At 60.2% G+C, this 12,148-nt stretch overlaps 1 protein-coding gene across 1 annotated transcript in view; it reads right to left on the bottom strand.

Moving 5' to 3' along the window:
- Positions 1-1,958: 1,958 nt before the first annotated feature.
- Adgrd1 (adhesion G protein-coupled receptor D1) overlaps positions 1,959-12,148 on the bottom strand; it is a 111,628-nt gene continuing 101,438 nt past the window's right edge. The window contains exons 23-27 of the mRNA XM_027952019.2: positions 11,050-11,141; positions 6,564-6,690; positions 5,395-5,436; positions 4,810-4,902; positions 1,959-4,171 (exon numbers count right to left, since the gene is read on the bottom strand). Of these exons, the coding sequence (XP_027807820.2) occupies positions 4,076-4,171; positions 4,810-4,902; positions 5,395-5,436; positions 6,564-6,690; positions 11,050-11,141 (450 nt within the window). The 3' untranslated portion in view covers positions 1,959-4,075. The remainder of the gene's footprint in view (positions 4,172-4,809; positions 4,903-5,394; positions 5,437-6,563; positions 6,691-11,049; positions 11,142-12,148) is intronic.

Below are 12,148 nucleotides of genomic sequence, written 5' to 3' on the forward strand. Positions count from 1 at the left end.
GCCTAAAAGCATGGTGTCACGAGTGCCACTGTCATGCACAGTCATAATGCACCAAGAACTAAACAAAAACACAAGGAGTGTCAGGACCTGTCCTGGCCCAGAGGGACGTAAGACATGACCACGTGCCATAGGGCTGCCACAAAGGGACAACTTCCACGTGCCACAGGGGCGCTACAAGGGGACAACTTCAAAGAGAAACAAGAAAACAGTGGTAACCAAAGTCCTGTCTGAATCGCCAAATGGAAAGAAAGCTGCCATCAGCCAGAGGTGGGAGATTACCCCAGGTGGCCCAGGCTACGGTGCAAATGAGGCACTTGTGGGGGGGCTCTGGTGGCTCCAGGGACCCCGTAACACACAGTGACCCAGACCTCACAGGAGAGCGCAGAAGACAAAGCCACATGCTGCAGGTCCCTCGCAAAGACCCCACGTCCCAATGAGAAGCAGAGCCTCAGGTGGCATCTGAATGTGACCTGAGGATACGTGTTTTAGAAGGGAAACTGGCACAGACTGGCATGGAGGCTACACAGAGGGTGGGTGGGAAGGAGCCAAAGGCCCATCACCAGAGGCGGGGAGCAGCCAGAGACCGGCAGACTTCCTCCCCTCCTCTGCCCACACCAGCTTCCTGGGAGCATCGTCACGCCTGGGGAGCTCAAAGACCAAGGCCTCAGCGGGCTGCTCTGGGACCCAGGATTGCAGGACAGGAGTGGGACACTGCGTGGAGGTGAATGGGAACCCGGCCCATTCTGGGGGGGTCAGCCCGGGGTCCCCTTCACCTCTGTTCCACCCACGCATGCCTAGAGGCCATGAAGGAGGGTCCCAGGCTGGGGCCTGGGGGATGTAGGACAGGAGGAGGGCGTGCCCTGGACAGGGCAAGAGCGGAAGTCCAGGCACACTGCCCTGGTCACTCAGGCCACTCTCCTCTAGCCTTGCAGGTGACAGTGGATAGCAGCAGTGTTCAAGGGACTGGCTGCAGGTCAGGGTGTCACCCACCCCAGCATACCACCCGTGTGGGACCTGAGCTCACTGCTCACTGACCTGAGGGGAAGGTGACCCAGGCAGCCTCAGCACAGAGTAAGAGAGCTCCCTGGGTAAATGGGAGCCCCCAATACCTTTAGAATCATCACCCACTCAGAGAACACAGGGACATGGGACACCATCAACCTCTGCTGTAGTCAGAGGCTTGCAGATCAGGAACCGCTCACACATGTCACACTGGTTACCAAAAATACTGGTGATGCTCTTTGCTGGTAACCAAAGAGACACTGAGAGTGTCTCCTTGACAGTGAGAACATACCCCGGAGCCACTTGGTCAACAACATGAAAGCAGCTTCAAGACTCACGGAAGGATTGATCTTTCTGATGCCAGAACTCACTTTTTATATTTTGACTTGGAAAAGAATTGATACACAAAAAAGTAAGAAAAAAAGCCACAAGCACAGAGACATTGAAAACATGGATATCTGTCCATCTATTATCTGTCAAATATTATAGAAAGGTATAAAATATATTAAAGTACATATGTAGTATATAAATATGTCTCAAAATACATGTACATATAAATAAAGTATCTGCACACGTGCCTAAGTGTGTAACACTGATGCACAAAGGAGCCCAGACCACCTGGTGCAAATGGTAAGGTGAGCTGTAAGTGCACCCCACGGCGTGGAGTGTAGACAGGTAGAAATGGCCGTGAGCACTGGGCCTAGGGGCAGTGATAGCACTATGGGTGATATAGGGCAGTGGCCGTGGCCCTGCAGCACTTGGCCTGGGTGAGTGCAACCTGGAGCCTCTGCTGCCGTGTCCCTCCCTCGTCCACTCCCAGCACTGGGATGGAGGCTGCGAGTGCACTGGGTACCCAGGAGATGCTGAGTGTGTGTGTGAGCCCCAGCCTCGCCCTTCACCCTGTGCTTCCTTAGTAGAGACCCCACTACTCACAGATCTCCAAGGCCACACTCCACTCAAGGACACTGCGGTTTTATTGCATGAAAATCACAACATATTTCAGTACTCAGAGGCCACCATCGTCTCTCCTGCGAGAACTGCTTTAAACACACAGTTCTTGCTGATTTTTTAAGAGGACCACACCGAGTACAGATGGTAAGGTGGGCGGAGGCCAAGGCGCCCAGCCCATAAGCAAAGCCCAGACTCTGCCTGGACACAAAGTCTCACAGGCCCAGGGAGCCGCCAAGAGCTGAGGAGCGAGGAGCAAGGACCCCTGTGGAAACCACAGCTCCTAGCACTGAATCTGATCCAGTGTCTGCCGAGGGACCTGGTGTCTAACTTGTGGGTGCTGGCGGCAGGCCAGGGGCTGGCCAGGCCTTACTACTGGTCTGGTTTCAGAAATCACAAGAGACCTGAGCGGTGGCCCCACACACTGGGTCTCACAGTGACCTCAGCCTGTGTCACCTGGGTTCACGCTATGGCCCGGCCAGAGGGTGTGGTCACAGTGGGCTCAGCTGGCTGGTGCACTGGGGACTAGCCTGGACATAACAGAGGCTGGTCCTATGGACACACGACTTTGCCTGATGGGGACAGGTGCCCTCCCCATGAGCAGGCCAGCTGTGGAGAGGCCAGCTGTGGAGAGGCGCCAGCAGCTGGGTTGCAGCTCAGGAGAGCACTTGGGGTACTTCCCAGGGTGCGCAGGGCCCAGGGTCAGATCCCAGCACAACAACAACAAAAAAAGTAATTTGTTGTTAAAAAAAAAAAAGGCTCTAGATGACGGTGGAAAAGTCCACAGAAGCACATCAAGTCCAGCGCTGGGCAGGGCAGGAGCGGTGAGGGCCATGACATAGGGTCACAGTGTAAAGTGGAGGCTTCCAGTATCAAAACCAGGTGGACCTGGCTGTGCACTTCACGCCATGCTCAGGCCTGGGTCACAGTGCGGCTGCTCGTGGCCCATGTCAGATGTCCATGGTGTCCCCTCTGCGATCCAGGGCCGAGCACTCAGGAGTGGTCACAGTGGTCCCCCCTCCCCAGGGACCGAGCTGAGTCCACCTACAGGTGCCAGGCAAAGGACTGCCAGGCCCTGCTGGTTCCCCCCTTAGGAGCAGGCAGCCTCCATGCAACGTGGCCACCTTGGTAGGACAGGGGTCACTGTGCTGCCAGTGTCAGCCTGCTTCCTAGACACGAAGGAGAAATTGTGGGTCCCTCCCTGGGGACAGAGACATGAGGACACAGGAAATACAGCAGGAGGCGGTCGGCTCTGTCGGGGCCAATGGGCAGGAAAGAAGGCTTCCGCCAGGAAAGGGCATCTTCAGGCTGACCTGAGTCCAGAGAGGTAGCACTCTCGGGCGTGGGCAATGTCTCTGACAGCCCAAATCCCAGGCAGCTGGGCTGTGCCTTTTCCAAGGGTGGAGGACCAGTGTGGGCACACCTGCCAGGGCGGCATGACTCCAGCCCAAGTCCCCAGAATGGGTGGAGACCCCAGAGCTGACCACTTGGCAAGGGCTGGCCTCAGTGCTGTGACCCTGAAGGAGACCGTGCACCCTAGCTGGGGCTGGCTCTGGGAGCTGTGTGGGTGGAGTTAGCAGACCAGGGACACCCCACCCTGTTCCCCACGCTCCTCGGACATTCTGGCTGATCCTCCAGGGGTGCACAGGGACCTAAACTACCCCCGCAGGACTCCTCTGGGCCCCTATCAAGGCAGAGGCAACCCCCTCCTGAGCGACAGCCTGTGCCCCACGTGCCACGGCTTTACTGGGTGCATGTGGTGAGGAGGGAGGCTCATGATGGGTGTCACAGTGGGCCACCATGCACTCCAGTGTCCTCAGGGGGCAGCCAGCCCTCGGGTGCATGGGGCAGGATCCAGTGTCCTCAGGGGCAGCCAGCCCTCGGGTGCATGGGGCAGGATCCAGTGTCCTCAGGGGCAGCCAGCCCTCGGGTGCGCCAGGCAGGAGGGCCCCGGGGTCTCTAGCCACGCAGCCCTGGGTGTCAGGCTGCAGGAGCTGGTGGGTGCTCTTCCGTAGGGTCACAGGTGGAGGCTGCGACCTCATGTCCAGGCAGCAGGGAGAGGGTCCCACGTGGGTAGGGTACTCGTTCTGCTCTGCTCTGGGAGGTAGTCATCACCAGCTCCTGCTCACACGGTGGACAGGTCCACACGGGGGGCAGAGTGGCTGCTCTTATCCCAGGGGCTGAGCTTGGTGGAGCCTGTGCCAGGCCTGGTCCCATTCATCTGCAGGCCACAAGCAAGTGAGGAGTGGGAGCTGGGCCCTAGAGGAAGCCCAGACCCCATGCGGGCATGGACGCCCAGAGGCAGGAAGCCGCAGGGGTCCACTGCGGGGGCAGAGGCACAGGGCCCCCCTGCTCCCCTGAGAAACAAGGGCCTGAACAAGAGAACCCAGACCAGAGCAGCCGCACAGTCCCCTCCCAAGTCCAGGTGTGTCCACCCTCTGCTCTTGTGTCTGTACAGCTATGCTCTCGTTTTCCCTTTCTTCACGGAGCCCCAGGGCCAGGTCCTGTATGGGCTGTGGGGTCAGAGGGGCCAACAGAGGTAGCCAGCTCCTTGCTCCCATAGCGTAGTGTTCCAAAGGGGCCAGACAACGGGCAGAATGGCCAGCAATCGCGCACAAGGGCGGAAGCATGGGGATGGGTGGGGCACCCTCACGTGAAGTCCAGGAAGGAGTCACCTCGGCAAGGACCCATAGGGTAGGTGGGAGGAGCCCAGCCCAGCATCTGCTCCAGCTGCCCAGTGGGGCAGAGCTCAGGGAAGGAGAGCCGTCTCCGGTGGGCAAGGTAACCACAGAGCAAGGGCCCATTCCAGCAGGCTCAGCAGGGAGAGGGGACCCAAAATGGGGACCACACAGCACTTACGAGGTCTGAACTAAGGGGCTTCGTGTTGGCACTGCGGGCGGAGCTGCTCACCAGGGACCAGACCTTGGTTTTGTGCTTGAAGGCGGCTCTCACCTTGGAGGAGATGGACAGGAGAGGCCAGTTAGGACACTTCAGAGGCTGGAGAAGCAAAGCCAGAGGTGCCATCAACAGTGCCCAGGTGGCTCCCGCAACACCCAAGGCAAGTAAGGACCCAGATAGGCAGGATTGGTTGTTATCAGTGTCGACACCTGCGAGCTGGTCATCAACTGGCTGGCTAAGGGTGGCATGGCCAGGCTCCAGTCGGCAGGGCAAGGCTGTCCCGCACGCTAGGCCCCTTTAGAAAGGAGAGCTCCCGCATGGTGGGGAGGTGGGGCGGTGGGAGGTGGTGGGGTGTTGGGGTGGGAGGGTGGGGGGGTGTTGGGGTGGGAGGGTGGGGCAGTACAGCAGTAGGGAGGTGGGGGGATGGGGATGTGGGGAGGTGGGGGGATGGGGAGGTGGGGAAGTGGGGAGGTGGGGAAATGGGGAGTGAGGAGGTGGGGGTGAGGAGGTTGGAGGGTGGGGGATGGGGAGGTGGGGCAGACATACCTCTGAGTTCAGCAGGCAGTGGAAGAGGAAGATGAAGAGGCCCTGGAGGAGGGAGGAGCAGAGTTAGAGTCACCTGCATTTGTCACCCACAAGGAGCTCCAAGGACTCTTCCCTCACATAGCCCTGGGGTGGCACTGACACCTCACCTGGGGACTTGCTGCCACACTGTTCCACATGGGGAGGGGCTCCTAGACCCCTCCTGTAACCCTGCCTAGAGCCCAGAAGCTGCTGTGACAGAATCCAGAGGGGGCTGTCCTGCTTGCCAAAGGTGCAGAGACAGGTGGATGCCCAGAAAGGCTTGACTCGGGGAGGGGTGACAATCCTGGGCTGGACATTGGCCTGACACCCAGAAACCACAGACTCCCACCCCAATGGAACCTCGGGTGCTCGCCTGCAGACCAGGGAGGATGATGACAGTGAAAGTAAAGGACATCACCAAGCACCCAGTCCTGCCAGCCAGCACCAGCAGACCCTCACGGAGAGGTCCCGCTTGGTGCAGGAGCACCTTAGGGCATCCTGCTGTGGCCTTGCTCCTTGGGAAGGACACTGGAGAAGACGGCAGAGGGTGAAGGAGGTCCTGGAGGGCACGTGGGCTGGAGGGGCTGCCTGCCACCCTGCCCTGTAAGCCACGTGAGGAAAACTGAATGCTCACGGCAACAAGGAGTTGGACACCAGCTGCCTCTGGCCATGGGGCACCCCCACACTATGTGCACCTGCTCAGGGGCATTGTGGGAACTGGGCCGTGCTGGTGAAGGGAACCTGCACCTGCCCTCCCTGGGGATGAGTGGGTCTGAGGGCTTAGACTCTAGGTGTCCCACGTCTGTTTCTGAGGATGGGCCCCCTGCCTCCCCTTCCCACAGATGACATAACCCCATCGCCTCCTCTCCCTGCCTGCCTCCCTCCCCAGAGCTGCTGGCAGACTGACCCTCTTCCCTTTCGGGCCAGATGTGCCGCCATAGATGCTGCCCGAGCACAGGCGCCCCACACTGAATGGGGTCCCAGCCCTGGGGCTCTGCCTTCGCAGAGCCCTGTCTGCTGTCCTCAGGCCTGGGGGAGACCCACACTGTGGGCTCAGGGTGGGTGGAGGCTACAGAGGCCATGCCCCCCACACACCGGCTTGTCAGGGCCATAGCCCACTGGCCTGCCTGGTGGTCCTTGCGGGATTTTACCTGCAGGGAGTTGAGTATGGCAAACAGGTACTGGAAGACCAGGGCCCTGTCGTTGACGGCAAGCACACCAAACACCCATGAGGTGCCCAGGATGGGCAGCAGCACGGCCACGGCTTTGGCAGTCAACCTGGAAGAGAGCGGTGAGGGAGCTGGGGGCAGGTAGGGTGGCCCTGAGGACCGGCCTTGAGACTGAAGGGACCAGAGGACCTAGTGAAGCCTGGGCCTGGGCTGAACTGTGTTCACCTGCTCAGGAGGGACGTGACCCTGACTGTACCCTGAGAGCTCAAGCATTACCTGGGGTGGCCCAGGACACAGGCAGTGACCCATCCAAGCCTTGAGGAGTGTGCGAAGGCCAGAGAGAAACCAGGCCCGACTTCTGGGGGCCCAGAGAGGTCGGCAGCAAGCGCAAGTTCCCACCTCTTGGCAATCCAAGAGCACCCGACACTGTGATGAGAAGCCACGGCACTGGCCTCTCTCCAGGCCCCATGGCTTCAGCCACTGGCACTTCTGTAGCACAGACCTCGAGCTCGCAGGGGACAGGCAGCCTGGCCACCTCCACTGCTCGCAGACATGGCTGGAGGAGGCACCAGACGAGAGCTTGCTGAACCGCACTGCTGATGCCCCATCCCCTCCCACACAGGGACTATGGCGGGCATTGCTGTCTCCTTGGCCCACAGGTCCCTTGTACAGGTGGGGCAGGGGACACTCTGACCCCAGAGGCCCCACAACCCCCAGTGACGGCCAAGACGGCACAGGTTTCATCAGTGGCAGAACCAGAGGGCATACAGATGTCCCCCCTTCCTGGCCAGTGCTGACCCCCACCCTGCCCACAACCCAGGACACCTCCGGGCAGCTTTCTACAACTCAGATTTGCCCTCCCTGAGCAGCAGAGCCCCAGAGCCTCTCCTGCAGGGCATCACCCCTCCTGGGCTTAACTCTGCCCTTTCCTCATTGGCTGAAGTCTCACCAAGACAGCCAATCGTGTTGCCCACTGTCCTCTATAGAAAGGAGCATGTGACTCAGGCCAGCCAACCAAAGCAAGTCTCTGGGTGAAGACCACAGGAATCTTGCACAGGCCGGCACCTGACCCTGTCGCAGCTGCTTCCTCTCAGCCCTTGACACTTGTCACTGTCTGTGGCCTTTCTGCAACTGGTCTCTTAGCCTCTTCTGTGAGCCACTGGCTATCTCTCAATACAGGATTTTCTGTGGCAGCCTAGAGCAGTCCTGCAAAGGAGCCCCTCCCCATGAAGTAAAGCGGGGAGAGACAGCAGAGGTCAAGGCACAGACCACCTGGGCACAGAGGGCCCTGAGGGCCAGCTCTGCTCTGGCTCACAGCACTGTGCCCTAGTAGCTGGCCTTGGATGCAAGGAGCCAGGGGCAACCTGGGCATGCTCAGGCAGACCATCCTACCCAGCCAATGTTGGGGCAGAAGTGTCAGTCCCGGCTGCCACAGTGGGAGACACACCGGCCTCGGAACGTCAGGAAGAGCAGCCTCACCAGGGCACCCTCAGAATGAGAGCCTCAGGAGACTGGGTCTCGGTCCCCACTGTGTCTACAGAGCCTGGGACAGAGGTGGCATGGAGTCAGCTCTCAGCACACTCCAGGGGCTGCGTGAGTCAGGGGACTGGCTGTCTGGCTCAGGGCCACTTCTGACATGCGCTGAGCTCATGGTACACAAATGCCATCTGTCCCGACTTCCAGGACAGCTGGGCGCTCCACAGCGGGGGCCTTCTGCCTTCACACATGGGGGAAAACCCAGAGAATAATGGGGCCCTGCTGCCCAGCGCAGCCACTGCCACATGCCTCAGTTTACCCCTCGTAGCTCAGCACAGGGACTGACTTGGTCTCCCTCTCCACTCTGTGATGTCCGAGACCAACTTTGTCTTTTCAACTCTGCAGCCTGAAAGTGCAGCACTGAGCCAGGACGCAGACCTCAGGAATCGAGCCGTAAGCCAAGAAAGGAAGAACAAATGGACGAGTGTGCAGAAGAGCACAACGGGGTGCAGCGTCCCTCCCGAGGGGCAGCAAGGCACGGCCATGACGAGCCCTGTCATTAGCCCAGGACCCCCACACCGACAGCTCCTGGCAATGGACCCCGTAAACCAAGGGATGTTCCAACACGTCCGCTCTCAGGGAGGCTGTGGCCCTGCTTTGATGATGTGGGTACAATAAAAATAAACCCCGGTTCCTGGAAACAAGCGCCCTGCACGCTCCAGCCATGTCTTCGTCCTGGGAAGCTGGGGGACAGGAGCAGCCTGAGGAGCAGGCATCAGATGGGCTGCTGCTCCAGGGACAGTGCTTTTGCTCCTGAGGCTACAACAGCAGCAGAAGGAGCTGGGGGACGTGCACCTGCTGGGAGCTCTCTGGGGTCTGCTAGCATGGCCAGGCTGCCAGCGCCACCTCGTCAGTTGGCAGGGGAGGGGCCGTGGCCAGTGGAGGCAGCTGGGTGGCGCTCTCCTCCCGATGCCTCACAGCCTGCCCAGGGCAGTGGGCCTGGCATGGGGGCTCAGGCCCTGGTGAGTCCCCCTCCCAAGGCCCCTGCCATGGTGCACCCGTGGGCCCACCCCTCACCCCACCTCCAGGGCCTGGGTCTCATCGCAAACCTGACCACGCTCTGCTGCTTTCCCGTGGGTTTGGAACTGCAGCCAGTTAACAGATCTGTGAAGAGCGGAAGCCAGCCCTGTGAAGGCCCCCAAGGAAGCCTCTCGTCCTGTTACCCACTGGACACGCAGCTGGGACAAAGACAGCCACCAGGCTGCACCTTGATAGACGTAGAAGGGGCCGAAGGAGCTTCCAAGGTGGCTGCAGTTGCTACTTCCCTCTGCCTCAGAGCCCTGGGGGAGGGGCAGCTGGTGTGCCTCGGAAGCTGACCAGGCCACAAGGAAAGTCAGGACAGCCCCAGTCAGACCTGGCCACTTAGAGAAGGGCAGCTGGTGTCAGCGGGCTGTGCTGGCTGTGCCCCAGAGACAGCCACCTGCCTGGACAGTCTCCTGGAAGGCCACGTCCCTGGCTGCCATGTGCAGCCTCAAGGGCACCAGGGCAATGCCACCCTGTGGCTCTGCAGACAATGACCAGCTGGCCCAGGCACTTCCTTAGGGGAGCAGAGACAGCTGCCAGTCCCTGGGGATCCCGTGGAGAGAGATGAGCACGGGGCAGGCTGCCTCCCAGTGGGCTCTCAGGAGGGCAAGGAGGGAGAAGCGAGTCAGGGGTCGAGGGCACAGGAGTGTCCTGGGGACAGGGAGGGCCTGGTCCTGCAGGGCAGCTCTCCCTCTGCCTCTCGGTACAGGAGGAAAGGAAGAGCTCCTGACCCCAGGAGCACTTTCCCTCCTGGCACAGGCTGGACGCTCGCAGGGGCTGGAGAGCTCCAAAGGGCTGCAGCCCCTGGAGGGTTAATTTACAGAGTTTAGATTTGTTACAGAATAATTATCTCATGGATTTGCTGCTGGCTTGTTTATGGCTTTTGCTCTCAGATCAGAAAAGATACACTAGAGCTAGTCATTTACAGTCAGTCAGTAGCCTCCAAACTCCTGTAAGAGCTGCCTTCCTACCTTCAGCCCTGGACCTGGGGGGCTGGCACAGCCCAGCATCAGGGTGGCCCAGGAGACCCAGGCCTACCAGTCTTGTGGGGGCATCCCACCCTGCCAGGATGGATTCGAGGAGGGCATGAGGCCCAGCAGGTCCTGTCCTCCCGCTCAGGCACAGGGTGCATCAGAACAGGAGGGAGGGGATCTTTCCCTGGATTGAACTGTTGCAGCCATTCTGCCACCAGGAGGCCACAGTCACTCAGGGAGGGACACCAAAGTGGAGGAGGAAAGCTGCGGGGGAGGAGCTGATCTGGAGACTGTGCGGCCACCCAGCTGTGGCAAAGGAGGGTGCTGAACTCTGCACCTTACCATCTCCTTGTGCACCAGTCCTAGGCCAGCTTGTGTGGGGCATCAGCAGTGCCCTAGAGGATACGGCCAGAAGGCCAGAGGCAGCAGGTTGCGTGGGCAGGACCATCCCAGAGAGCCCGCTCCTTCTCCAGACGGCCAGCCCAGCACAGGGGGAAGCTCTGCTATCAAGAGTCTTCTTCCACACAGTGGACCACGAGGGGGTCCTGTGGTCATCCACACTCCACAGTGAGGAAAGCCAGGCCCAGAGGCTAATGGACTTCAGAGTCAGCAAATGGTGGGCTCCCTGAGGGGGAACTCCCCTCCCCCCTCAGCCACCTCTCACCCTGGTGGGGCATTCCCAGGGGGACATTCACTCAATCCCTCTCTGTTCACGTGGGGACTGCCAACCTGGGTTAGGACCTTGCCACGGGTCCCTGGCAGAGAACAGGGACCTTTGTGAGGACAAGGGCCAGGGATGCCTGGTGAGGTCCTGAGGACCCTGAGCAAGATGAAGACTTGGGTGACAGCCATGGCAGCAGCATGGCCATCCCCTGTGACCTGTGAGCAGCCTGGGGGGCAGCTTGGCAGGACTGTAGAAGCCGTGGTCAACTTACTTGGAGGCACTGGGGTCCCCGTGTATCTTATAGCTGTCGGCACTGATCTGGGAGATGACCCTGGTCACAGCCACGAGGATGCCGATGTTGACCTGCAAGGGAGGACCACCAGGAGGGACAGTGAGCAGGCCACAGCATGCACAGGGCCTCAGCGTCCACCCCGCAACCAGCTCTCCTAGGCCAGCCGGCGTTGACACTGGGACAAACGTGTTCCAGGTCTCTGGGTGTCCCCAGCAGATGACATGCAGGCCCGCCCAGGTGAGCTCAGGGGTGCCAGGAGAAGAGCAGAGATAAGCTCTAGAGTCTAGAATGACCTCCGGTACCTGACCTGAGCTCCCGCTCACCTCCCACCTGCCCAGGCCCCCAGACCTGGTCCTCAGAGACTCACTCCCCACATGGTGAGAGAATAAGACGCTGCGATGCAAACTGACCTTCAAGGGTGAGAAGCCCCGCCTAGCAAGCCACCCAGGCCTAGCCATCACTTCCTGCCTCTCATGGTGCTTGGACACTGTGGTGGTGGGGTCCATCTGCCCAGCACCTCCAGACCTGCCGGGAAGCTCCCTCAAGACACTGGAAGAGGTCCCAGCACATCTGTCCCCTCACCTAGGCAGTTCTCGGGGTCCCGATCAGGAGGGGCCAGGCGGGGACAGCAAGGGGAAGAGGCCCTCAATTTATGTCTGAGGTAGGATGCACAGCTGGGCTGTGGGTTGCATGGTGGTTGGGCTCTACCCCTTGACTCTGAAAGTGTCTGAGATCCTAGACACAGTGAGAGGTCAGCTCCAGGCCCAGATCCTCCATGGGAACATGCTGCTGCCTGTGGCAATGACACCTGGCAGTGTCCCCCTCAGGCCCACGGGTAGGCTGCTGGCCTGTGCCTGTTTTGGTACACAGACACAGCAGGAGTCCCTGGGGGTGTGGTCAGGTCACCCGCGACCTAGCTGTACCATGCCATATATCGCCAACAGTGGCCACATTCTGGGCCTTTCTGAGCCCCTCTGCTGGGCTTATCCTGGGGCCTGGGGACACTTTCCCTCTAACTCCACGTCCACTACCTTTGCACTCCCAGGGCCCCCACTTCCTCCCAGTTCCCAGGACCCTT

This window comes from Marmota flaviventris, chromosome 1, assembly GCF_047511675.1.
Source record: "Marmota flaviventris isolate mMarFla1 chromosome 1, mMarFla1.hap1, whole genome shotgun sequence".
Taxonomy (NCBI): domain Eukaryota; kingdom Metazoa; phylum Chordata; class Mammalia; order Rodentia; family Sciuridae; genus Marmota; species Marmota flaviventris.